The sequence below is a fragment of the Henningerozyma blattae genome, chromosome 1, assembly GCF_000315915.1.
Source record: "Henningerozyma blattae CBS 6284 chromosome 1, complete genome".
NCBI classification, from domain to species: domain Eukaryota; kingdom Fungi; phylum Ascomycota; class Saccharomycetes; order Saccharomycetales; family Saccharomycetaceae; genus Henningerozyma; species Henningerozyma blattae.
In genome coordinates, this window is record NC_020185.1 from 1,062,515 (window position 1) to 1,087,561 (window position 25,047).

At 32.5% G+C, this 25,047-nt stretch overlaps 13 protein-coding genes across 13 annotated transcripts; 8 read left to right on the forward strand and 5 right to left on the reverse strand.

Annotated features, from left to right (window-relative positions):
- Positions 1 to 774: 774 nt before the first annotated feature.
- TBLA0A04290 (2,3-butanediol dehydrogenase) lies at positions 775 to 1,962 on the forward strand (the record flags this gene model as incomplete). The annotated part of the gene is made up of 1 exon (XM_004177695.1): positions 775 to 1,962. One exon carries the CDS (start codon positions 775 to 777, stop codon positions 1,960 to 1,962), a length of 1,188 nt encoding a protein of 395 aa, XP_004177743.1.
- A 313-nt stretch (positions 1,963 to 2,275) lies between these two features.
- On the forward strand, positions 2,276 to 2,833 carry ECM1 (Ecm1p; the record flags this gene model as incomplete). The annotated part of the gene is made up of 1 exon (XM_004177696.1): positions 2,276 to 2,833. One exon carries the CDS (start codon positions 2,276 to 2,278, stop codon positions 2,831 to 2,833), a length of 558 nt encoding a protein of 185 aa, XP_004177744.1.
- Positions 2,834 to 3,320: 487 nt separating this feature from the next.
- CNE1 (calnexin) lies at positions 3,321 to 5,000 on the forward strand (the record flags this gene model as incomplete). The annotated part of the gene is made up of 1 exon (XM_004177697.1): positions 3,321 to 5,000. One exon carries the CDS (start codon positions 3,321 to 3,323, stop codon positions 4,998 to 5,000), a length of 1,680 nt encoding a protein of 559 aa, XP_004177745.1.
- A 684-nt stretch (positions 5,001 to 5,684) lies between these two features.
- Positions 5,685 to 8,201, forward strand: TBLA0A04320 (uncharacterized protein; the record flags this gene model as incomplete). The annotated part of the gene is made up of 1 exon (XM_004177698.1): positions 5,685 to 8,201. The coding sequence occupies one exon, from the start codon at positions 5,685 to 5,687 to the stop codon at positions 8,199 to 8,201; it is 2,517 nt and encodes an 838-aa protein (XP_004177746.1).
- A 646-nt stretch (positions 8,202 to 8,847) lies between these two features.
- On the forward strand, positions 8,848 to 10,656 carry MRS6 (GTPase-activating protein MRS6; the record flags this gene model as incomplete). The annotated part of the gene is made up of 1 exon (XM_004177699.1): positions 8,848 to 10,656. One exon carries the CDS (start codon positions 8,848 to 8,850, stop codon positions 10,654 to 10,656), a length of 1,809 nt encoding a protein of 602 aa, XP_004177747.1.
- Positions 10,657 to 11,461: 805 nt separating this feature from the next.
- On the forward strand, positions 11,462 to 11,890 carry RPS12 (40S ribosomal protein eS12; the record flags this gene model as incomplete). The annotated part of the gene is made up of 1 exon (XM_004177700.1): positions 11,462 to 11,890. One exon carries the CDS (start codon positions 11,462 to 11,464, stop codon positions 11,888 to 11,890), a length of 429 nt encoding a protein of 142 aa, XP_004177748.1.
- A 133-nt stretch (positions 11,891 to 12,023) lies between these two features.
- Positions 12,024 to 13,148, reverse strand: RAD17 (Rad17p; the record flags this gene model as incomplete). The annotated part of the gene is made up of 1 exon (XM_004177701.1): positions 12,024 to 13,148. The coding sequence occupies one exon, from the start codon at positions 13,146 to 13,148 to the stop codon at positions 12,024 to 12,026; it is 1,125 nt and encodes a 374-aa protein (XP_004177749.1).
- A 397-nt stretch (positions 13,149 to 13,545) lies between these two features.
- Positions 13,546 to 13,989, forward strand: PEX22 (ubiquitin-protein transferase activating protein PEX22; the record flags this gene model as incomplete). Its single annotated transcript, XM_004177702.1, has 1 exon — positions 13,546 to 13,989. The coding sequence occupies one exon, from the start codon at positions 13,546 to 13,548 to the stop codon at positions 13,987 to 13,989; it is 444 nt and encodes a 147-aa protein (XP_004177750.1).
- Positions 13,990 to 14,057: 68 nt separating this feature from the next.
- On the reverse strand, positions 14,058 to 14,666 carry SCP1 (Scp1p; the record flags this gene model as incomplete). The annotated part of the gene is made up of 1 exon (XM_004177703.1): positions 14,058 to 14,666. One exon carries the CDS (start codon positions 14,664 to 14,666, stop codon positions 14,058 to 14,060), a length of 609 nt encoding a protein of 202 aa, XP_004177751.1.
- A 1,989-nt stretch (positions 14,667 to 16,655) lies between these two features.
- On the forward strand, positions 16,656 to 18,899 carry TBLA0A04380 (transient receptor potential ion channel family protein; the record flags this gene model as incomplete). The annotated part of the gene is made up of 1 exon (XM_004177704.1): positions 16,656 to 18,899. One exon carries the CDS (start codon positions 16,656 to 16,658, stop codon positions 18,897 to 18,899), a length of 2,244 nt encoding a protein of 747 aa, XP_004177752.1.
- A 314-nt stretch (positions 18,900 to 19,213) lies between these two features.
- AIM2 lies at positions 19,214 to 19,978 on the reverse strand (the record flags this gene model as incomplete). Its single annotated transcript, XM_004177705.1, has 1 exon — positions 19,214 to 19,978. The coding sequence occupies one exon, from the start codon at positions 19,976 to 19,978 to the stop codon at positions 19,214 to 19,216; it is 765 nt and encodes a 254-aa protein (XP_004177753.1).
- Positions 19,979 to 20,349: 371 nt separating this feature from the next.
- Positions 20,350 to 22,299, reverse strand: GEM1 (ERMES complex Ca(2+)-binding regulatory GTPase GEM1; the record flags this gene model as incomplete). Its single annotated transcript, XM_004177706.1, has 1 exon — positions 20,350 to 22,299. The coding sequence occupies one exon, from the start codon at positions 22,297 to 22,299 to the stop codon at positions 20,350 to 20,352; it is 1,950 nt and encodes a 649-aa protein (XP_004177754.1).
- A 399-nt stretch (positions 22,300 to 22,698) lies between these two features.
- On the reverse strand, positions 22,699 to 24,897 carry SPC72 (gamma-tubulin complex subunit SPC72; the record flags this gene model as incomplete). Its single annotated transcript, XM_004177707.1, has 1 exon — positions 22,699 to 24,897. The coding sequence occupies one exon, from the start codon at positions 24,895 to 24,897 to the stop codon at positions 22,699 to 22,701; it is 2,199 nt and encodes a 732-aa protein (XP_004177755.1).
- Between the last annotated feature and the right edge of the window lie 150 nt (positions 24,898 to 25,047).

Sequence of the window (25,047 nt, forward strand, 5' to 3'; positions counted from 1 at the left end):
CCTTTGATATCATAGAATGGATTAAACTTCAATGCAGTACCCAAATTGCGTTGCCTTTTTCCCTTGAAAGAATTTTTGCCAACGTATCTTTGTAGAATAAGGATAATGAAAATTATGAAAAAATCATGAAAAAATCATGAAAAATCATGATGAATTATGAATGGCTTATGAAATTTGGATTCCATGGAATCATTAATTGTTATTCCATGGAATCCAGCAGATAGGAAAAATAATAAGGATAAAGAAATTGAAAAAAAAATTTAAAAAAAGAAACGCCCCACACTCTGCGGAGACCCCGCAAAAATCTCCGCCGAATATCCCAAAACGGCAACACCGAAAAAAAAAAAGAAAAATAAAACGCGGGGGCTGCGGGATTTTCTGTGGATCTCACATTCCTGCATTCCCGTTTTTTGCCGGAACCGGAAAGAGCGGAGCCGTGCTTTATGGAAATTGGATTACTGGAAAGGGAAGGTGGGTGGCTAATTTGGCTATACGTCATCGGTGTGACAGTGCCATTATTAGAAACCCATTATGCCTTTATCAATTATACCTTTAATTATTATGTCATTATAGCTAAATGTCTAAGTCTATGCCTAATATTGATAAACCTTTAGACATGATAATGATGGTGATAAGCATTTTGTCGAGTTCAAAAAACTCAAGTATATAAGGATGGCGTATATTTTATTTACATCATCAAAATATTTCATCCAACATATCATCAAACAAATAACAAACAAACAAACACAAACAACTTAACAAACAAATATTATTATGAGAGCTTTAGCATATTTCGGTCAAGGCGATGTCCATTTTACTAAAGATTTAAAAGAACCCACTATTGAAGCTGATGATGAATTGATGATTGATATTTCCTGGTGTGGTATTTGTGGGACAGATTTGAAAGAATATACAGAAGGTGCTATTTTCTTCCCTAACGATGGCGAATGCCATCAAATTAGTGGTGAACCTTTACCTCAAGCTATGGGTCATGAAATGGCTGGTGTCGTTTCTAGAGTTGGTCCAGGGGTTAAGAAATTTAAAGTAGGTGACCATGTTGTTGTCGAACCTACCGGTACTTGTAAAGATAGATATCGTTGGAAAAATAGTCCAAGTAAGAACGATGATATGTGTAATGCCTGTAAGAAAGGTTATTATAACATCTGTTCCAAATTAGGTCTTTGTGGTGCTGGTGTTCAAAGTGGTGGTTTTGCTGAAAGAGTAGTTATGAATGAATCTCATTGTCATAAAGTTCCAGACGATTTACCATTAGATATTGCAGCTTTGATTCAACCTATTGCTGTCTGTTGGCACGCTCTTAGAATCTGTAATTTCAAAAAGGGTTCTTCTGCCTTAGTCGTCGGTAGTGGTCCTATTGGTCTTGGTATCATTTTAGCATTACATGGCCATGGTTGTACTGACATTGTCGTTTCAGAACCAGCAAAAATTAGAAGAGATTTTGCCAAGGAATTAGGTGCTACTGTCTTTGATCCATCAAGTCTACCTACTCACGAAGAAAGTATTAAATATTTAAGATCTATTGCTCCAGGTGGCGATGGGTTTGATTACACTTTTGATTGCTCTGGTAATCAATATACTTTTAACGCATCTATTGAATGCTTAACTTTCAATGGTACCGCAGTAAACGTTGCCATGTGGAATCATAAACCAATCCAGTTCTTCCCTATGGCCATTACATCACAAGAAAAGAGATACATGGGATCCATGTGTTACACTGCTGAAGATTTTGAAGCAGTCATTGCTGCATTCGAATCTCGTTCTATTAATTGGCAACTAGCTGAAAAATTAATCACAGGTAAAGTACCCATTGAACGTGGTGTTGATGACGCCATTTTACAATTATTACACAACAAGGAACACACTGTTAAGATTCTTCTGACGCCAAACAACAATAATGAATTGGGCAATAAAAAGTCTTTTCGCCAGTTGGGTAAATTGTAATAATATCTTTGCATATCATTTTCCTCATTTGTACATTCTCTGCATTCATCATCCAGTCATTTTGCAAATATTCATATTATTTTTATTTATTTTTATATTATTTATTTTTTATTTCAATTCTCATTGATATATACTATTATTGTAACTTCTACTATTATTTTATTAGCATGCAACCCTTTCGGCCTCGCTTAAGCGAATTTTACCTTGTAAATTTTTTTTCAATATAAGCTCATCACATTTAAAAATAAAAGAAAAAAAAAAGAGCTTGTACTTTCGAGCTATCCAGTTTCAAATCAACCCAGCACAAAGTAATATGGCAAGAAGTAAGAAATCTGATAGAAACCTTTTGGACCCTGAAGTCAGATCCCTGGCGGATTTACCAAGAGCTGAAAAAACCGATCTAGCAAATGCATTCATTAGAGCCACAGCTGCCAAGAATGGTGCCCTATTAGATGCTAAAATTAGTAAAAAATCCAAGACTAAGGGAAAGGGAAAACGTTTCTCTAAGAAAGATTTGGAAAGAAAAATTTCCCAAACTGTAACATCGATGGATAAAGATAGATTAGAAAGAGCGTTAAAATTCACAAACAAGTTAGATGGTAAGATTGCCAAATCTGTATCCCGTGCTAAATATGTTCAAAAGGCAAGAAAGGCTGGTTGGGACTCTACAAATGAATCTATCAAGCGTGAACTTCGTGGTGAAGAACTACAACCAAAAAAGAAACTTGAAAACCAAGATGATATGATGATGGATGATGATGATGATGATGACAATGAACTAGAAGTCATGGAAGATGAAACAGAAGAGCCACGTTCAACAAAGAAACAAACGAACTTGTTTGATCTTCTAGATCCAGATGTAGAAAACTAATAGCAAAAAAAAATATCAAAAAAAATAGACTAGCACACATAGCAAAGCAAAAACAAAAGAATTTATATTAACATCATAATAATTTGTATACTATATAATTATTTTTAGTTTCGTCTATTGTGACCTGTATAATAGAACATAAATCTTAGAATAGAATATCCAGTTTTTCACAAGATATCTGACACTATTTCGAACTGCATTAGGCAATTACCTCGTTTGTTTCCTTTTTCTTACTATTACCCAAACAGATCCTTGAAATGTTTCGCCTGGGCGAAAAACAGGACGCACAATGAATGAAATAATTTTATCATGAACCAGCATACTCGAGTCATCCTGCATTCTTCCTCATTCTTCAAAGGAAAAGTCCTAAGGGATTGAATGGAGAATTTAAAAATGAGTTAAATAAAATTAGAATTAAAGTAAGAAAAAAAAAAAAAAACTTTTATATTTTTAAGTATAGTCCTTAAAAATATATTCAAATATAAAGATGGACTTTGAAATTGCTATTGCTGTTGCAATTTTATTTTCTAAACTAACGTCTGCCGCTAAACAAAGACCTGAATTGTCTCCAGAATTAAAACATTTAGGATTATCTCCCGAGAGTTTCTGGGAAGATTTCCAACGTTATCAAAATATTAATGATTTAGAACAAGTTTGGATCAGATCTGAATCTCAGGTTTCCGAGGGATCTGGGGAAAGACAATTCCCTGCTAAATGGTCGTTAGAAGAACCAACAGTGAATCCTGGGTTTCGCGGTGATAAAGGTTTGGTTTTGAAAGATAAAGATACTTTTGCCATGATAGGGCGTATCTTTGAACGTCCAATTGAATTGGAAAAGGACTCGAAATTAGTGGTTCAATACGAGGTAAAATCTCAAAATATCAATTCAGATTGTGGTGGTGCTTTTTTGAAGTTATATTCACCTGTACAAGAACAAGAGTTTAAAGATTTTGGTAATACTAACCCTACAATTGAATTAGTATTTGGACCTGATAAATGTATCCCTTACACTAATGAGGTTCATTTTGGTATTAAAAAGACTAATCCAATTACAAATGAATCTGAAATGAAATTCTTGGATAAAAGTGTCTTACCTAATTTCGGTAGAGATACATTGACTCATTTATATACATTAATCGTGGATAGTAATAATGACAAATACGAAATTAGAATTGATGGTGAAGTAGCCATTGCAGGAAATTTCTTGGACAAGAATAGTTTTGAACCTTCTCTTATTCCAGAACAATTCATTATCGATACTACAGATACAAAACCTTTGGACTGGGACGATCGGAAACAAATTCCAGACCCTTCAATTCCTAAGCCTGAAGGTTGGGACGATCGTGAATATATCACAGACACTAATGCCATTAAACCTTCTGATTGGAATGAAGATCTCTTACCAATGATTCCAGATCCAACGAATCCTAAACCTGAATGGTGGAAAGATGATGTTGATGGTAAATGGGAACCCACAATGATCCGTAATCCAGATTGCCAAAATTTATCAGGATGTGGTCCATGGGAACAACCAATTATTGCCAATCCTAATTACCAGGGCACATGGGCAACGTTGATAGATAACCCTAATTATCAAGGTGAATGGGAACCAAGAAAAATTAATAACCCAGAGTATTATTATGAAGAACATCCAGGACAAATTGATAATTCCATAGGTGCTTTAATGTTGGAATTCTGGAGCGGTTCTGAAAACTTAGTTTTCGATAACATTTATGTCGGGAAACATATCGATGAAGCAGAATTGATAGGTAATCGGACTTTCATCCCTAAGAGGCAAGTGGAAAGATTAACAGTTCCAGCACCCAAAATCACCAAACGGTTCACAGGTTCCTTAATGAGTGTCAACCCATTTATCAAAGGTGTTTTCATTGGCATAATTTCCCTTACAATTCTCGGATTATCCACTATCATGTTTCTGAAATCTGCAATGGCCCTGATAAACGACCAAGGCAAGAACACAAAGGCAAAAACGATTGACACGGCTTTGAAATCTCGTTTAGTGTCTCAAAGTCTGACAAAAGTAAACAGTAACGAGTCGTTTGAAGAGGAAGTAGAAGAATCTATCGTCGATGGCAACAAAGTTGACGAGATGGAATACGACCGGTTGATTGCATTGGCCGAACAAGAACAGAACTTTGCTAAATAATACTCTACTCTTCCGGAATCAGCATTTAACCTTTCCTGGAAACCAACCTGGACGTTCCATCCAGCTGCAACCGACTAACCAGCCTCAAACACCCAATCCTATATAAATGTATACCTTTCTGTCCCATGTTGTATAATTAATTACCAACCTAACAAGTCAGCAGCATCCATTGTGACACATTTTCCTCCCACTCATGACATTTATTGATGCCAAGACTTTTTACCAATTGCTACCTTATGTCTTCTCGAATCTCTTCTTAGTGCCTTCTAGTTCTTCAACGCTAAAATCACGCACCTGCAAGGTCAATAATACTGGACCATAAACATGTTAATCCCGGTGTTACAGGCTCACACTTTCCTATATATATACTCTAAGATCGAATCTCATCTCATCATCATGGCTTTTATTGACTTGCCGTTTCCGGCCGTCGGTAGATTCAGTTAGCTCATCTCCGAGATCATGCGGGATGAAAAATTCCTGGTCCTATTTTTAAGGCCCCACATAATTATTAAGGTGAAATTGGAAAGTAAAAGTTAACTAAGGCTAAATTGATAGTAAACTAACTAATTAGCTAGCCACTAGAAAAACTGAAAACAAAACAAAAAAATCAATCAAGAATAGAGCTTACTACGAGATAAGTAAAGGTTTCTTGAGTGTAAATACAAATATCAAAATAAGCCTTTTATGAGTGGGTCACAGACATACACCGACTCGTGTGAAGATGTTAGGAAAATAGCAAGCAGTAATACTAAGCCTATACTTCAGAAGAGGGGATCTACTACAATTTGGCATGATGTCAACACAGAGTCTGGTTGGGGTGATATCGCACATGCTATCCCTTATATGTCTAATTATTTCCCATCCACCAATATTGGGATAAGACCAGATTCGATTATGAAAGCAAGAAGGAAGAACCGAATGTTTCTCGATGAGTATTTCAAGAGCAAGGGCACATCGTTTAGCATTAAGAAATCCATTCCCGAAGGCTCTTCAAAATATATGTCTACTTCTGGTGAAAACTATTTAGATGATGGTCATTTGGAAAGGTTTAAGGGGAGTGGGTACCAACCACAGGATGATTTGCTGTATACTGGAAGGAATATGTTGGAAGATTTTGGTATTGTTCAAGGTGGATATGGTTTAGAGGAGCTTCAAAAATCCGATGTATTATTACCTTATACCAATTATACAGATTATTTACATATTGCGACCCCTATGACCCCTGAAGTTTGGAAAACCCATACTTTATGGATACCGAATACCAAATATGAATTTAGAACTGCTTTACAATATCGTCATGATAGTGATTATTCCAACGTTACTACTGAAAATGGTACTGCCAACTATCTCAAAGAGAAAAATGTTTTTCACGAAAAGACTACGCCCCTGTTTTTATCTTCAGTAGATTTCTTACCAGAATGTCAGGGAGATTATAATGCAAGTATTGTCCTGCCATCATTATTTTCAGATACAAAATTCCCTGCGCTTTCCTACCATTGTTCGGTACAATTACGTAATCGAGTGTATATTTTAGGAGGTATTTCTCCAAGTTATGGTTATGATAATGAGATGCCCATTTTAACAGGGATCAAAGTGGAAGGTGTAGAGAATTTACCACCTCCTATATTACCTGATGTGATTAATAATCCGGCTATGATTGAAAATACCAATTTATATGTTTTTTGTCCTGTATCATGTCGTTTTTTCAAACCAGAAATTTCAGGTAATATCCCACCTGCTTTATTATGTATGCAAGGCACAAAATTAACAGATAGATATATCCTTTATTACGGTGGGTTTGAGATTGTAACAAGAACCCATTATGATGAGAATAATCAGATTGTTGTGGAGAAACATTGTGTGGTGAATTCCGTAGGGTATCTTTTAGATGCAATGACTTTTAATTTTTCCATTATTCAAATGAAATGTGAAGATGAAACAAAATTGATGAAAGGTAGATTCGGGCATTTACAAGTTTCCATCCCACAAGAGATTCTAGGATATTGTCAAGATAGTAGAACTTCAGACATCAATTTCGGACCTAGTTTCAAGATCTCAGGAAAGGTATGCCCGTTGTTTACAAAAGATGATTTTAATCCTGAAAACACAGATATAAATATTTCACGATCAGAATCTATCAGTAGTATTGACACTCAATTTAAAGGGTTGATGAATTTCTCGGATCGTGAAATTTTAAAACGTCAATACGTGTCAGGAATATATACTACGATTGTCTTTGGAGGTTATCAATGCGATCCAAATGGTGAATTTATTGCTACTAATGATATGTGGAAAGTAGATATCCCAGTAGTGGCCAAGGGTAAGAAAGGTTATTATAAATTTTCAGCAGAGGCAAGAGTCACACGGATAGGAAATGAAAGTTTACAAGGAGACATGGAAATATGGCCAAATGTTAGAGGTTTTGCAGGGTTTTGTGTTCCCAAACTTCCACTTTGGAAGGATTCAGACGCTGAACTTGAAATATTAAAGAATTTAAAGGATAATTTCTCTGTTTTGAGAAAATATGCCAATTCTAACGTACCTAACGAAACTTCAAAGCCTCTCTTCCCCATAGGCTCTCCCAAATCAACAAAGAGCAATGGGCCGTCAGGTCCTGTTCTTCAATTGCATATTAATGAAACTAGTGAAGGTCATACGTTAGTTATGCATGGAGGTTCTAATGCAACTCATATATATAGTGACATGTGGTGGTTTGATTTTGAAACTGAGTCTTGGGTTCAGATTGAAACTCAAGCACAAACTGAAGATAAAGGGTTGGTCCCTATTGAGATGGCATTAGCAGGGCATTCTATGGCTACTGTAGGTAGCGCCAGTATCTTTGTAGGTGGGATGATGCAATCTGATGTGGATAAATTATACCTGAGAAAACATAGTATGCCACTGCCACCTAACGCCCCCGGTTGCACAATGTTAAATATGTTTGATCTTTCTACTCAGTGCTTAAAAGGTTACACTGTAAACTACGACGAAGAAAACCCTTCAAATACATCGTTAAACATGAAGAGCACAACAGATACTACCAGACTGTGCATCTTTGGAGCTGGTATCTCCCAATATGGCGGTTCAATATATCTGACAGGTGGTATAGTAACCAAGAGGCAGAAGATACATGACCTACGTCTTGCAGGAACTGTCGTGGAATTTATTCTACCGATAATAGCCTTGGACGGTTGTTACTAAGCTTCTACACGTGCACGGCAACCGTGTTTTAAAAAAAACATACTTTTTTGTCTTTATTTTTCTTTCTATCTAAGAGCACATGGATGACCACCAATAGGATGTGAGTACACACCTTCTCAAGAAAAATTTTCACCATGACTCCACTTTTTTCACTAAGTGATATTATTTGGTTTGAATCATATCGCACTCAATCTTCAAAATCTATGTTTTCGGAAAATTTTTTTCAGAGGTCCGTTAAATGTCCACAGAACAGAAAAGAAGCGTTTTAAAAAAAACCTTAGAAAAGACGATGTAAAAAAAAAAAAAAAAAGAATAGCAGATAAATATAAAAAATAAAAAAAAAAGGACAACTAAATAAAGAATAACTTTGTGAGAAAAATTTGTACAACTTCCATATTCTAGTATTTGAACTATTAAAAATATTTGTATATATTGTGCATCAACAAGTAAATTTTACTGTAAATATAGAGGCACAGTGATAAAAATTAAGATCATATTCAATTAATTTATTTAAGGCATTAAAGTTTTGGATATTTCTTCAAAATAATTGGTTCTTTATTCTTTTTTTTTTTAATATCAAAAAATTTTTATATTATAAAATAGATAAACATTAACAATTTAATTAATTTTTTTATCCCAATACATCATGAAAAGTTTTGAACGCAGACCATCTGTTGCAGAAAGAAGATCCCCATTTGTAGGAAGTGCATCTACTAATAATACCCCAACCCCTATGGTAGTTCCACATTTGGCAGGCATAGAAGACCCAGTTCCAGAAACTACACCTGAAAAGGTGGATGTTTTGATTGCTGGTACTGGTATAGTTGAAAGTGTATTAGCCGCTGCATTAGCTTGGCAAGGTTCTAATGTTTTGCATATCGATCAAAATGATCATTATGGTGACACTTCTGCCACTTTAACTGTAGATCAGATTAAGCGTTGGGTAAATGAAGTCAATTCTGGTAAATTAGCACCTTATAGTAATGCTAAACTTTATGTATCCACGAATGTTGGCCGTAATTATAAATCGCGTGACTTTGGGGTCGATCTATCACCTAAGCTATTATTTGCTAATTCAGATTTGTTATCTATCTTAGTCAAATCTAGAGTCCATCAATATTTAGAATTCCAATCGTTATCAAGTTTCCATACTTTTGAAAATGACTCATTTGAAAAATTAACAAACTCTAAACAAGAGATCTTTACTGATAATAATTTACCTTTAATGACAAAACGTAATTTGATGAGATTTATTAAATTTGTTCTCAACTGGGAAGCTCAGCCTGAAATATGGGAGGCTTATTCAGAAAGATCTATTTATGATTTCTTGACAGAGAAATTTAAATTGGATAAAGCTCAAACATTTGAATTGATATTTTCCATTGGCCTATGTTACAATATCGAAACTGTGACCCCCAAGGCATTACAAAGAATTCGTCGTTATTTGACTAGTTTTGATGTTTATGGACCTTTCCCCGTAATGTATTCTAAATATGGTGGCTCTGGTGAAGTTTCTCAAGGGTTTTGTCGATCTGCAGCTGTTGGAGGTGCCACTTATAAATTAAATGATAAACTAATAGATTACAATCCAGAAACTAAAATAGCTACATTTAAGGACGGATCGAAGGTGACTGTAATGGAAAAAGTTATAATGTCTCCAACTCAAGCACCAGAAGGTTGTGCAAATATTCCAAAACAACAGTTTGAAATACATAGACTAATATGTATTGTTGAGAAGACATGTAACCAGTGGTTTGCAGATGGTGAATCTGCAGCTGTTGTGGTCTTCCCACCAGGTTCTTTGAAATCAAATAATACACAAGTGGTACAAGCTGTGATACAAGGTTCAAATAGTGAAACATGTCCTAGAGGTACAAGTATTTGGTATTTGACATCTGCGGAACAAGGTCCCCGTGGTGAAATAGATTTAGATGCTGCATTAGAAGCCCTAGAGAATAGTCTTTTAAGGGAAACTTCTCAAGATATCGTTAATGACTCTGATATTGTTCAAGTTGGACCAGAAGGTCAAACTATTATAAACTCTGTGAAATTAGGTCAATCCTTTAAAGAATACGTCCCTAGAGAAAAATTGAATTTCTTGATGAAATTCTACTTCACTCAACATACTTCAACACCACCATTTAATATCGTTGCCTCCTCTTTGTTTGATATGCAAGATGATAATAGATTAATTCCTGGCGCAAGTGATAATGGAATCATTTATACCCCTATGCCTTCGGCTGAAATTTCATATGATGAAGTAGTTACTGCTGCCAAAGTATTATATGAAAAGATTGTAGGAAGTGATGATGATTTTTTCGATGTTGATTTTGAAGATGAAGATGACAATGCAATGACTAATAATCCTGACTACGAGAATGCTATAGCAAGCAATTCTGACGAAGATATTGCCATGGGTGATTCCGGTGAACCCGTAGGAGAAATGGAAATATGACCTTATGATAATCAATTAAACTAGCTTCCTCCTCCTTCCTGCAATTGATTTCTCATTTTTATTTTTTTTTCTTTTTTTTTCGACTTTCATCTAAACCATTCACATCAATGTACATTTCGTCATCTTTACAAAAGCTTAATTCATAAAAAATAATGTTAACTTACATCTAAAAGATCTCAATCAAGATATCCTAAACGATATGCATTGTGATATAATTGTCATTTAATCTAAACATCAAATATATATATATATATAGAATCTCTTTTTCACTTACGCATAAAAATGCAAATTCAAATATAATTGTATTTCTTCTCATATAAATATACTACGAACTAAATGTATTTCATTTGTTCTGTTCAGTAATAATAATACATATATAATTTACGTTCAATATATTAAGGTATTAAAATACTGAGCCTATAAGGAAATATAAACCATATTAGGTTGATTTAAAAATATTTTTAACCCTTATTTAGCCAAAATAGATAAAACTAAACTAAATAGTATCAGAGACTGTTCAACCTAACACCATATCACGTGCTTCTTAAAGAATTTTAAAGTTTTTTTTCTTTTTTTTTTATTTTTCTAATTTTTTTTATTTTTCAATTTTTTTTTTTTCGGTAAGAGTAAAACAATTTCCGAAAGATTGAAAATTTATTTCAGTTAAAAACATAAAGATCTGAGAGTAATGATTATAGTGAAATTTCAATTAATATTTGGACATTTTAAGACACCACGGAGCAGTTTGCATTTTTACTGACGAAGAAGTCCCACTAGTCTACCGAATCAATCCATCAATTAAGAAATGTCTGACGTTGAAGAAGTCCAAGAAGTCCAAGAAGTTGTTGAACAACCAACCGCTGAAGTTACCATTGAAGATGCTTTAAAGGTTGTCTTAAGAACTGCTTTAGTTCATGACGGTTTGGCTAGAGGTTTGAGAGAATCTGTTAAGGCTTTAACCAAGGGTCAAGCTCAATTAGTTGTTTTAGTTTCCTCTGTTACTGAAGACAACATCTTGAAGTTAGTTGAAGGTTTAGCTAACGGTGCTTCCGAAAAGGTTCCATTAATCAAGGTTGCTGATGCCAAGCAATTAGGTGAATGGGCTGGTTTAGGTAAGGTCGACCGTGACGGTAACGTTAGAAAGGTTGTCGGTGCTTCCGTTGTTGTTGTTACCAACTGGGGTGCTGAAACTGATGAACGTAAGATGATCATGGAACACTTCTCTCAACAATAAATGAATTAGTTTCTATTCTAAATAGCATATTTTTATATACATTTTAAATAATTTAACTTTTTCATCTTCCTATTAGTTAAGCTGTGATAAGGTGCTTTTTTTCATGTTCAAGGGCTTCATAATATTTTTTAGATTAAAAAAACATTGGCACACTCTCATCTTCCTCTATAATATCAGCATGCTGCTTATCATTCCTCTCTTCATTATTAGTCTCTCTATTGGTTGTTGGTACTTCGAAAAGAGCCACATTTTCCTTCGTAGTTGGGTCTGCCATTGTAGTGGTGAAATAAGAGTCGATAGTTCTTTCCTTTATACTAGACCTCATTAAAACTTCAATCTCATTCTTCGAAGCTGAATCAATAATTTCCTTTTCCAGCATACATATTTCAATAACAACACCAGGATAATCAGCAGGAGCCTCACTGGTAGATGCAGAAGATGTTATTGCGATTTTGTCAATCTGACATAAGATGTTAGCACTTAAAATACCGTGAGCGTCCAATCGTAATAAGACTTTACTAGCAATTTTTGTACTTGGCCTCAATTTATCGATTGAATTAAAATCAAAAAAGCCAATTATAGTTGATGTACTATTGTAAACTTCTAGTTTCTCCATGATTGATCTATTGCTGGGTAGTCGAATCTTGGAAAATCCTAATTTTGATTTTGAAATAAAAGAAAATACTTTTGTCTTAGTATATTCATCTGTTTTAGCATACAAATAACATTCTTTACATCCAATTTCTCTTAATTCCTTTAAGGCAGTATATAGCACATCGCCTTGAATGATACATTCTAATTGTATGGAGCTTCTATCTAACTCTAATCCTTGATTGGGTCCGTCTGCGTCAGTTGTTAAGTATGTAGAATATTCAACTTGCTCTGTAGTATATGAATCTTGGAAAATTAGCATAAATGGTGTACCATGGCCTCTGTAGGAAAACGTACATTCTAAAATATCATCCAATTGTTGACGACTTGATACACTCACACTATTTAATAAATGGCTTAATTTAAGACTTAGTCTCATAAAGTTATCATCATGATTAAATAGATAGGTAATGAATAATTCCTTGGATAAAAATAATTGAATTCTATTTATATGATTTGATTGTCTTGTGAATGAAAGTCCATCCTTATCAATGAAAACTAATACATCATCTTTAGGTCCAAAGGGCATCAAGCAACTTAAAGCTGTGGTAATATAATCTAAATGAACGGTAGATGCAGAAAATGAATTATGATCAATATTAAGCATTTTTTTTTACTTGTGTTTAATAAAAATATTTAAATGTACAAGTAATGATCCTATTTAGTATAGGTGTCTAATCAATTGAGAAGGGAAAAAATTTTACCCAAACTTGGATTGTTCTAATAGTTTACTGATCATGGCCAAATAAGTAAAAATATCTTACTAGTGCTTGAATTTTTTTGAAGAAAAATGCTTAACTAAAGTACGTTTAAACTTCTAAAAGAAAATATATCTTTAAATTGAAAGGCTCCGAAACATATATGTTTCGGAGTATATTTTTTTATTTCTAGAATTCTAGCATTTGTTAAAAAGGAATAAAAGGATGAAAAAAAAGTAAATCATATAATTTTCATTAGAATGATTCTCCATTTAAATAAGTGCCTATAGAAAATAATTAAGCTCAATGACTAGAAGAAGAAATAATACAACAAGATGGATCGTTTGGGTAGGATCCATTGCATTGGTGGGTGGAATGTTAATATATTCTTATTGCCAAAATAATAATAATAATGGTAATAATAACAAAACCTCTAAAAAAATTGAATATGATACAAAATACTCCAAATGTTTTGTAGTGACAAAATCTATAAAGGATAAATATAATTGGAATAGGGTACTCCAAGGAAATTCAGTTGCCATTCTTGCGCCCAATATTGAAATTGGCACAATAGATGAAAATTTGAAACATAAAATAGTTGTTTGTAGTTTAGAAGATAGTATTTGGCCTGTTATAAAGCATCTTAAAAAGGATTGCCTAATTATTTCCACTGACGATTTCAAAGAAATACCTAATGATATACCGAGATTTGTCAAAATTATACTAGACCCAACAATTGATAATGAATGATTTTACAATAATGATAAATATTTAAATATAAAATAATTTAATAATTTTAAATGTTATAATGTGATAAATTACGTAATGTTTCTACGATTTCCGAATACCACATTTTCAGTTGACTGAGAAGCACCACCCATATAGCCATATTCCATTGTACTCCAGCCTGCACCACCTTGTAAGGATTTTGGTTTCTTTGGGACTTTAGGTGGAACATGTTTTTCAGCGATTTGCGGACCAATTACTGGAAATAAATTAGGGTGTCTCTTGTTAGCGTAACGAGAAACTGATTTTATAGTTTGATATACACTGGCAGGATCTTTTTCTTCAAATAAATCTACCGTTTGAAATAATTCATCTTGTGGTACCCCGTATGCAGTGGCAAAACTTAAGAATTGGGCAATTTGTTCCATTTGTACAAATGGCATCTTAGATTCTTTCCATTTAATAGTAGGTTGATTATCAGCTTCAGCTAAAATATTCGCCAGCTGGCATAAAACTGTGCCATCTTTTAATGTTTCTAATAAAGTGCTATTTGATTGAGGTAATGGTTTCTTTAGGATAGCTTGGAAGATCCAAGTTTCTATTTCTTTAATTGCCTGTGGGGAGAACTTGTTTGAGCGAAGATTCTGAAGGTCTTCATCCAATGAAGTAACGTCTGGTTTAATACCATATACTTTTGACATAGTGTTATATTGATTGGCTAATAGTTCTGTTTTTTTTCAATAATATTTTAAACTTCGCCAAAGCATAATATATTGTCAATATGTATTACTTTCAAGGTTTTTCAAGATATTGTTGATGAGGCTTAGAAGTAAAAGGGTGGATTTTACATTAATGCCAGTCACATGATTTTTTGAAAATAAAGTTTTATTTTAATAAAAATTGATTTTCTGAAGAAGTTTATAGATTGATGACACACAATTGTAGTATTTTTTTTCTATATCACTGTGATATATGTATATATATATATTTGAAGCTTTTTTTTTCATAAACTAAGCTATAAGATGGAACTCAGCACAAAAATCTCACAAAAATAATTGGACAAATAAGCAAGTAATCTGTTAGTTCATTACCGTATAAAGCTGAAATTTTTAGTACATTATTTGATTACTATCTTTGTTTATTTATCATTCCGAAATGGCTGGTATCTTATTAAACGTTATATATTTTGGAATTCTAAAGATTATAAATAGCAATATAAAATTGCAATTCCCAATACAAATAATTGACAATTCCAAATATAAATAACTGACAAGTATCTTAACGGTTAAGCCACATTTCAAGAACAAAGAGCTGCTTTGTAAGGATACTGCTATAGCATTCTACTGCGTATAGCTTACACGTATAGCACACATATATAAAACAAACATATAACAATTGTCACGTAAGCCATTATGATACATCAAAGCAAGGCTAAATCAAATAGCACCACGTCATGATATGCCAACGATAAGCCCTGCTAACATAAAATATCTATACTATTTTATCAACAAATAATTCCAAAATGTGTATACACAAATCAAGACTGCCTAGAAGTCCATCCAAAAAAATAAACAAATAAACAAACTCCATGGTTTCCCCATCGTGGAAATATTTATTTATAGAACCCTGAACATAAGAACGGTCAACTGTAAACGATTTGATCGGTTGACACAAACTAACCCTCCTGGCATCAATAGTGCCTATTCTAAGTACATACCTCATTTTCAAACCTGCCCCACCAGATAGATCACGTTAATTTCAGAAAACATTAACGTTTTAAGCCTCATACCCATTACAGTTATGTATTTCTCTTCCGATTCGTAACTGTTGTGCTTTTACTTGTCCAACACAGGTATAACGTGGGGTCCAATCCATGGTGGGACTAGTTTCTCACCCACTTCCATTTCTCGTCGTTATTTGCCTCGCTATTTCTTTGCATCATCGAAAACAGCAGTTTGTTATTGTTTCTCACTTAAACAGAATACGAAATATGCTGGCCCTTCTAGTTGTCAATTCTATTTGGAAAATTGAGTTTATCATCTCGAATCGTCAATTTCACTTTCCAGTTTGATTAGGAAATTCAATTTGATAAATTGCTGAATGTAGAATTCACAATCTAAAAATAGTTTCGAGGCTGGTTTTTTCGCGAACTCCATTCTGGGAAAACATAGTCACTCTTTTCACAGCCGTTACTCATCCTTTACGATCATTTCGGAGTCGACTATCTCCATATATATAGTTGTTGATAAATATCTATGATCGTTACAGGTACCTTATTGAATCCAAACGAAACTATTGGCTTTTGGTATTCCTCCACCTTGAATCCATAGTAACTAATAACGACGCTGGTTATTTTTTTTCCAACATTTTCGTATTTTCGCGTCTGAGATTATTCTGGAAAAAACGCGTAATAGAATCTTTGGAAAATTCATCAAAAGCATATTTGATTAGAATTTCAATTCTGAGACAAATACCTCTTTTCGAATATACGATCCATCTGAAACACAGCATAAGCTTATATATAATCGTTATAAGATATTCTGTGAGAAACACCTTACATCTCTTTTAACTCTCTAGCTCAAATACACATATATCATCACAAGCCGTCAGGAATGATCTTTCTAAAGTCGTCTTCATCACAGAGGCATGGCAATGTCACATTCGCCAGCCGCATACTGCCGTTGGTTTTAATGTTTTGCAATTTATTTTCAATAGCATTTGGTGCCTCCTCTAGTAATACATCTACCAAAACAGATGGTGGTCAATATTTGAAAACTACTTCTTTATTAACATGTATGGCAAACTCGCAATTCAGTGCCTCATACTTTGATGTCCACTTTTATCGTCATAACAATACAGTCACATTTAAAGTTGATGCTACTACCACAATCAGTGGAAAAGTTATCGTTCGAGCAGATGTGATTGTTTATGGGTTGAATGTTATTCAAAAGACTATCGATCTATGTTCATTGGGCCAAGTTGCTTTGTGTCCCTTAAGTGCGGGTAGAATCGATGTCAGTTCGTCTTATACTATTGATAGTGATATTATCAAACAAATTCCAGGTGTCGCCTATACCATTCCTGATTTGGACGCACAAGTCCGTGTTGTCGTTTACTCTCAAAATGACACAACTTACCAAAATCCCTTGGCTTGTGTTGAAGCTATAGTTAGTAATGATAAGACTGTTCAAACGAAATATGCTTCTTGGCCAATTGCAGCTATCTCAGGGTTGGGTGTCTTAACCTCAGGGTTTGTATCTGTTTTGGGGTATACTTCTACTTCAGCTCATATTGCTTCCAATTCCATTTCTTTATTCATTTATTTCCAAAACTTATCAATCACTGCAATGATGGGTGTAGCCCGTGTCCCACCTATTGCTGCTGCTTGGACTCAAAATTTCCAATGGTCAATGGGTATTATTAATGTGGGATTCATGCAATCAATATTCGATTGGTATGTTCAAGCAACAAAAGGTACCTCTACAGCAGTTTTAGCAAATAAAGATGTTCTTTCCATTAGTGTTCAAAAGAGAGAATTTATTAATCAGATGATTAAGAAAGTGACCCTTGCATCTTCAAATGATTATACAGTTGGTTCTTCAATTGCTAATGATACTCATCTTTATACAACTGATGAAAGAAATTCAACAGATTATGCTTCAAAAATTTTATTATTACATGGTATGGAGCGTGTAGCTTATAAGGCAAACATTGAATTATCAAATTTCTTTTTAACTGGGATTGTATTCTTTCTGTTTTTCATTTTCGTTCTCGTGGTTTGTATGATTTTCTTCAAAGCTTTATTAGAAGTATTAACTCGTGCTCGTATCATGTCTGAAACTTCTAATTTCTTTCTTTATAGAAAAAATTGGGGTAGTTTGATTAAAGGTACTCTATTCAGATTGGCCATTATTGCCTTCCCTCAAGTAAGTTTATTAACTATTTGGGAATTTACCCAGATTGATTCCCCAGCTATTGTTGTAGATGCAGTGGTTGTATTGGTTGTTATATCAGGTTTATTGATTTATGGTACTATTAGAGTTTTGATTAGAGGTCAAAAGTCATGGAAATTATATAAAACACCTGCCTATTTGTTATACGGTGATACAAGTTTCTTGAATAGATTTGGGTTTTTGTATGCTCAATTCAATGCAGATAAATATTGGTGGTTGATTCCTTTATTATCATATGCCTTCTTAAGATCTTTATTCGTGGCTGTTTTACAAAACCAAGGTAAAGCTCAAGCTTTAATTATTTTTATTATTGAATTGTTTTATTTCATAGCTTTATGTTGGTTTAAACCTTATTTGGATAAGCGTACTAATATTTTCAATATCTTTATTCATGTGGTTAATTTGATTAATTCCTTAATATTCTTATTTTTCAGTAATTTGTTTAAACAACCAGCAATCGTTTCGTCAGTATTAGCAGTGGTATTATTTGTTTTAAATGCTGTTGTTGCTTTGTTTTTATTAATATTCACAATCGTTACGTGTACATTAGCATTGATTCATAGAAACCCAGATGCTCGCTACGAACCAATGAAAGATGATCGTGTTTCCTTCATTCCTAAGATCCAAACCGGTGCAGATGGAACTACCGCAACAAAATCTGAAACTCAATTATTTGATATGAGAAAAGCTGTTATGGAAACTAATGAAAGCGAAAAACTATTTGATAGTGATAATAAATCGGATAATATGACTCGTGAGCGCCTAATCTTTGATGATGGTAGTAGTACAAATTCATACAACGGTAACAGAGTTAATTCTTACACCGGATTTGATTCTCAACCTTTAGAACCTACTTCAGTGGTAAGAGGAGGCGGAAATTCAGGTGGTGCCTATCTAAGTGTGCCAGATTATCAACGTACTAACCGTACAAGATCTGGTAGTAATCTACAAAAACCTGAAACTAGTTTTTTCAGCAGGTGATAAATAACCTTACTACAATTACTGCATACATTCATTCATTATTGAAATTTCTTAAAATTCGGACAATTTATTCTTTATGATATTAAATTATATCATAACCAAAGCTTATCTTCATAATTCATTATTCATCTCTTCATCTTATCTTTGTATACTAATATTATGTAATTATATAACTTCATTTTCGACGATAGCAAAATAAAATGTGATCTCAAAAAAAAAAAAAAAAAAAATAATTTAAATAGCCACTGAAAGTGAGAAAATTTTATTAAGCTGGATATATATGTTTAAACCATTATACCATTATATTGCAGCGCTTAATCTTTGCAACACTTCTTAGATTTCTTGAAGAAATAATCAAACCAATACAATTGATCAAATAAAACTTTTTCTTTAGCATACACATTTTGTGGAATAGATTCATCACCTCTAATTGAAAACCCATGTTCAACACCACCAAATAAATCTTGTTGATAAATAGCCTTTATTTCTTTTAATTTAGCTTCAGTTTGATGTCTTAACTCGGCGGTATAAACAGTATCAATTTCAGCAGCAGAGATTAATAAGGGTTTTTTACTCCCAATGGCTTCTATTTCTTCAATAGAAACAAAGGAAGGATGGGCAATTGCTGCTACTTCGGCTAACCCCTTAGTAGCATGTATCTGTTGAATGGCATATTTGGCACCAAAGCAGTACCCTACTACACCAATAAATTTAGGATTATATTCCTTCTTTAGTCCTTCCATAAATTTATCTACAATTGCCCTTGTCTTTGTAACATTGTGTTTTTCTCTCCAAGCAACAAAATCAACAGTTTCATCCAAACGTTCTAAAGCATCACCAAACAAAATGTCAGGAACTACTACTTTGTAGCCACCAGCAGCTAACGCGTCAGCAACTAGTTTGTTATGCTTCAATTGCAAACCAAAAACATCTGTACAGATAACTAGAACTCTATCCTCAATTGGAGATGAGCCTGTTACGTATGTTTCAATTCCAAACATTTTGGTCATCTTACCTTGAATGGTACCTGTCTGAGGATACCCCTTGAAACAACAAGCTTGTGGAGGATTAGATGCCATTGTCGACTAAATAATTTTAATGTGTTTTTTTGCTAAAATTCAGTGGTTAATTCGGATTCTAATCACTAGTAATCAATTGTGTACTTTTGTAGTTAAAGAATCCTTACTTTATATGTCTTCAGGTTCATAGATGTTAAGGGTTATAGATGTCTAGATTAAGTTTTTGATCTTAAAAATATACCTCCGTTAGTGCTAATTTTCCGGCATCTATAATAAAGCTGTAATTATTAAATCCGAGGGTATAGTAAAAGTAATAAAATCTCTCAATAAGGAAGAAATTACAATGCTTAGTAATCTGTTAGTTACTTTGTTAATTATTTTTCTTGAAAGATTGGAAGCTATTTTAAGTGAAAGGGTCACATAATAGTTACTTATTTGCGTGATGTTTGCATTAGTTTAGCGAGTGTAAATGAAAAGATAGCAACGACACCAATTGCAGAACCAACTAACATCCATCTTTGAGTATCATCCATCTTGGAAGTATTTTTATCATCATCAGGGAACCCAATGGTTCCATTTAATGGCATTAAAGCCGTGTCTGCGATAGTAACAAATAATTCGTTTAATGAACTTGGCCAAGCTGATGATATATGTAATGGATGAGCCAAGGACAAACTTTCTGCAAGTTCATCTGGTTGAGTATCACACCGTTGTTGTTGTTTATCAAGATCGGCCTTACAAGCTACAAATATCACGGGAACTTTGTTTAAATGGGTATGCTTAGTTAATAGTTCAATCAAATATGAAAATGATTCAGGATCGCTTGAATCATATAGAAGGCACAGAACATCACATTTATCTAATTTTTCCTTATTTTCCAGGATTGCTTCCTCCTGTTCCCCTAATTCTTGTAAGATGAGATAGCACTGTTTACCACCTTTCATTTCAAGACTATTAACTGCGATTTTAGGTCTTATGGTGGGAGAATATACATCTGAAAACGTCCTGGCAAGAAATGATTCTAATATAGAACTCTTACCACAATGAGGTTTCCCCACTATAAAACAATTGAAAACAGTTCGATCTGTGACTGGTGCTCTATAAGCTTTCCCCAACCGCCTCCTAATCTTTCTAGGCCTGGTAATTTGGAGAGCCACTTTTGCATCTTCTTCAAATCCAAAATATACAAGATATGCAGTTGTCACTTTATAATCAATGAAAGTTGTCATACTCCATTGGGCCAGCCATCCTTGTAAAGTTATAAAAGAACGGTTGTTTACAACTGTAGATAACGGGAAATTGGAGGATGACCAGAGTTTAGGAATCCCTGGTGTACTTGTGAATAAAAATAATAATTCCTGGTCATTCAAACCACCGTCATTATCTTTATCAAATTTCAAAAATAAATCTACTAGGAATCTATAACCCTTTGAACTCAATTCCACACTAGAAGTTGAAGGCACAGTCAATATTGGTGAAAGTATTTTATTATCAATTGAAAGTGAATTAGTATAATTAAACGCTCTTAAAATTGCCCAAGTAGTCTCATGTCTTCCTTGTTCAGCATATTGTTTATTTAAAGCTAAAAATCCATCTCTTGTCATACCTTTATTAGGAACAAATAATAATTGTAAGGAATATTCTTCTCTTGTAACTGAAAGGTTAAATAGCGTCTCTTTCATGAAATTTAATTCATTGATATCAATTTTTTTTTTAAAACTATTTCTTTTGTAATTTATAATTTCATCATCATTTAAAAACCCATCTTGATCATTATCTGATAAGAAAAAAATACGATCTAAAGCGGCAATAGCTAAAGGTTTTAATTCACTTGTTCTTGAATCTAATAATGGTGCAATTGGATGAGCTACTGCTCTCTGGCAAAGATAAAACGTTTGATTAATTCCAGCTTGCATTTTAGCGCTTGCTTGAATACAAGTTTCTATTTCTTTAAAATTTGCCATTATAGGTAGAAACTCGTCATCTTCAATTTTTCGATTCAATGGCATTGATTCATTCTCAAGGTAATCACATTTATTTTTACACAATACAACTGGTAAGTTTAAACCTAAAGACCGAAATGTGGTAATCCAATACATTGATAATCTTTCGTAAGATTCATAATCACTATAAACTAACCAAAGTACATCAGCACTTTTTAACTCTCTTTGTAATTGTTCTGGATTATTATTATCTGTATCAACCAATATTGTATTCTTTGGAGAATATGGATTTGAAGAAAAATCTTTAGGGATTGTTACTTGCGGTAGTACTTTCTGAACATTGGGTATAAATCTACCTTTTACCAACGATATAATTAAACTGGACTTCCCAACACCATGGTCACCACATACTACAACTTTAATCGTTTCTTTAGACATTATGATATAGTATAGTTTATGTGAATGAGAATTTACAACACATCAAACCGGGTGATAATTACTTTTGTTACTACTTTTGTTATTAATTTTGTTCTACTTTTTTTTATTAATTCTTTATTTTACAACACAACCTTAAATTTTACTTAACAAATCGGGTCCCTGTTTATTCAATAATAAAAATATATGGTAGGATAATTATTTATGTAAGTTTAAAATATAATACAGTAATAAGTAAATAGTAAATATATATACATATAACTATGTATAAAAGTATAAAAGTATAAATGCAAAAAGGATATTCATGATTGATTGTTCGTTAATATAAAGTTACACCAGGATTGGGAGAAAAATACCTGGAAATAAGATATGAATGTATAATTTGTATTTCATTGTGATCATCTAACTGCTAGCTAGCTTAAAAGCATATTTAGATTCTAATAATTTTTCATTTTCTCGCTCCAAAGATTTAATTTTAGCTTTATAAGTCTCTTCATCTAGCATTCTTCGTTCAGATAAAAAAATATATTTTTTTTCTAATTCTTGATAATTTTCATTTACTTCTGTAGTGGGGGATAATGATGAAAACGTTTGTTGTTGTTGTTGTTGTTGTGAAGTTGTAGGTGATGCAGCATCTGTAAAAGTTTTAATAAGAAGAGATAGAGCATCTTCGATATAATAGTAAATTTTTTCTAAATTATGTTGGCCGTTTGAATCGGATATTTTATCCATTAAACTGATTTGATGTAATTTTTTCAATGCATGATCAATAGAACTCTTTTCAAATACAGATATAAAAGATTTGATGCATCTATTAAAATGTAATAGCAAATGTTTTTTAAATAATTCTGATTCGAAATTATTTTTATTATAATTTTTCAATTGTAATTTTAACTGTTGATTATAATTATTTGAAATTTTCAATTGATTGGAGAGTCTATCACGTTCTTCTCTTGTATTTTGTAATCGCATTTTCAAATTGATACTATTATCGTCAAGGTTGGATTTTAAACGATCATTTTGTGCTATTAAATCTCTCATTTTAAGAGTCCCCTTTTCTAAGGAACTTTGGAAACTAGAAATTGATTCATTTAACGTTTCTTTATTTAAGTTAAGTTTTTCATTTAATGATTGAATTTCTCGATCTTTGTCATTTATTACTAATTTAAAATTATTGGACTCTTTAATACTATCATCCAATTTAATTTTGTAATTTTCTAATTGTTGAGATGTTTCAGTAGAAATTTTTTCTAAATCAAGAAATAATTTATTTTTATTATTTAAATTATTTTTCAATTCATTAATTGTTAATTTTTTATCATTTAAATTATTTTTTAAATCATTGATTTTGGATTCTTTATCTTTTAAATTTGATTGTATTTCAATGAATCTTGAATCTTTGTCATTTAATTGTGATTTCAATTCAATTAATTTCACATCTTTATCGTTACCATTAGATTTTAGTTTTAATATATCTTCTTGTAATTGGTTTAATTGTAAATCTTTCTCGTTAAGGTCTGATTTTAAATCCATTACTTGTTCTTGCAATTCAATTAATCTTAAATCCTTTTTTTTTAATTTATTCTGCAAATCTATTATAATTAAACTTTGCTCATCATTTAAAATTACTTGATCTTTTAATTTTTTCCAATTTGTCATTCCATCGTTAATAATTGGACTAGATATTCCATGATTTGATAAAGTTTTTTTTTGATTTGAATCATTTGAAGCTACAGCAGTAGTCGAACTTGATACATCATTATCAGTGCTATGAGCTATTGCATGATCAAGATTGTTATTAGTGTTTTGATGATGATGGATGAGTGCATCATTGTTCATATGTTCTATTGAGTTATGATCATTAGTGTTATTATTATTTTTAAAATGATAGAAAATAGTTTGTAAGATTGAATTTAATACTTGAATTTTAATTAATAAATTATCGGAATTTAAATCTTTGGAAGAATTTAAATCATCTATTTGAGACAAATTTAAAAAATTCGAGAATTCAAGTAGTATTTGATTGAAAAGTTGATCAATCATATTTGAGCTAATTTGTTGATTATCTAAATATTCATTAATTTCAACCAAACTATTTTGAAATTCTTCTTTTAACTTAATAAATTGATAATCTTTTGCAATTAATTTTGAATTTAATTCATCTATATTGGATATATTATTAATATCCACTAATAATTGTTTAAATAAAGAATCATCGATATTTGCATCAATTTGTAATTGTTTTATGATTTCAAATAATGTCATTATTTTCAATTTAGAATTCAGTAGTTCATTTTGCAATTTAATTATTAATGGATTACTATTAGTAGGGTTATTTGTATTAGTGGTAATAGAATCAATAAATGTTGGTGTTTCTATTCGAATGGTTCTAGAGTTGAGTAAATTTGGACGAGTTGGTGATAAGGAATTTGAATTAATAGTAGCATCATGCAATTTTGATTTCCCTTGAGTGAATTCCATTGAGCTTTGATCTAAGAAATCGTTTGGATCATTAAAGAAATTTTGATGAAAATCATCAGTTTCATACGAAACATTATTTAAAGAAAAATCGGAATCGCCATTAAGTTTATTCCTATTCATGGCCCATACGAAATCCCTGTATAATTTTGCTAAGGTTAGTTTATTCAAATGATATCACTTTAAAATATATATAATTAGTTATTTAACTTTTTTTTTTTTTCAATATATATTAAAATTGATTTTATTTTTAATTTAAGTCAATCGCGATTA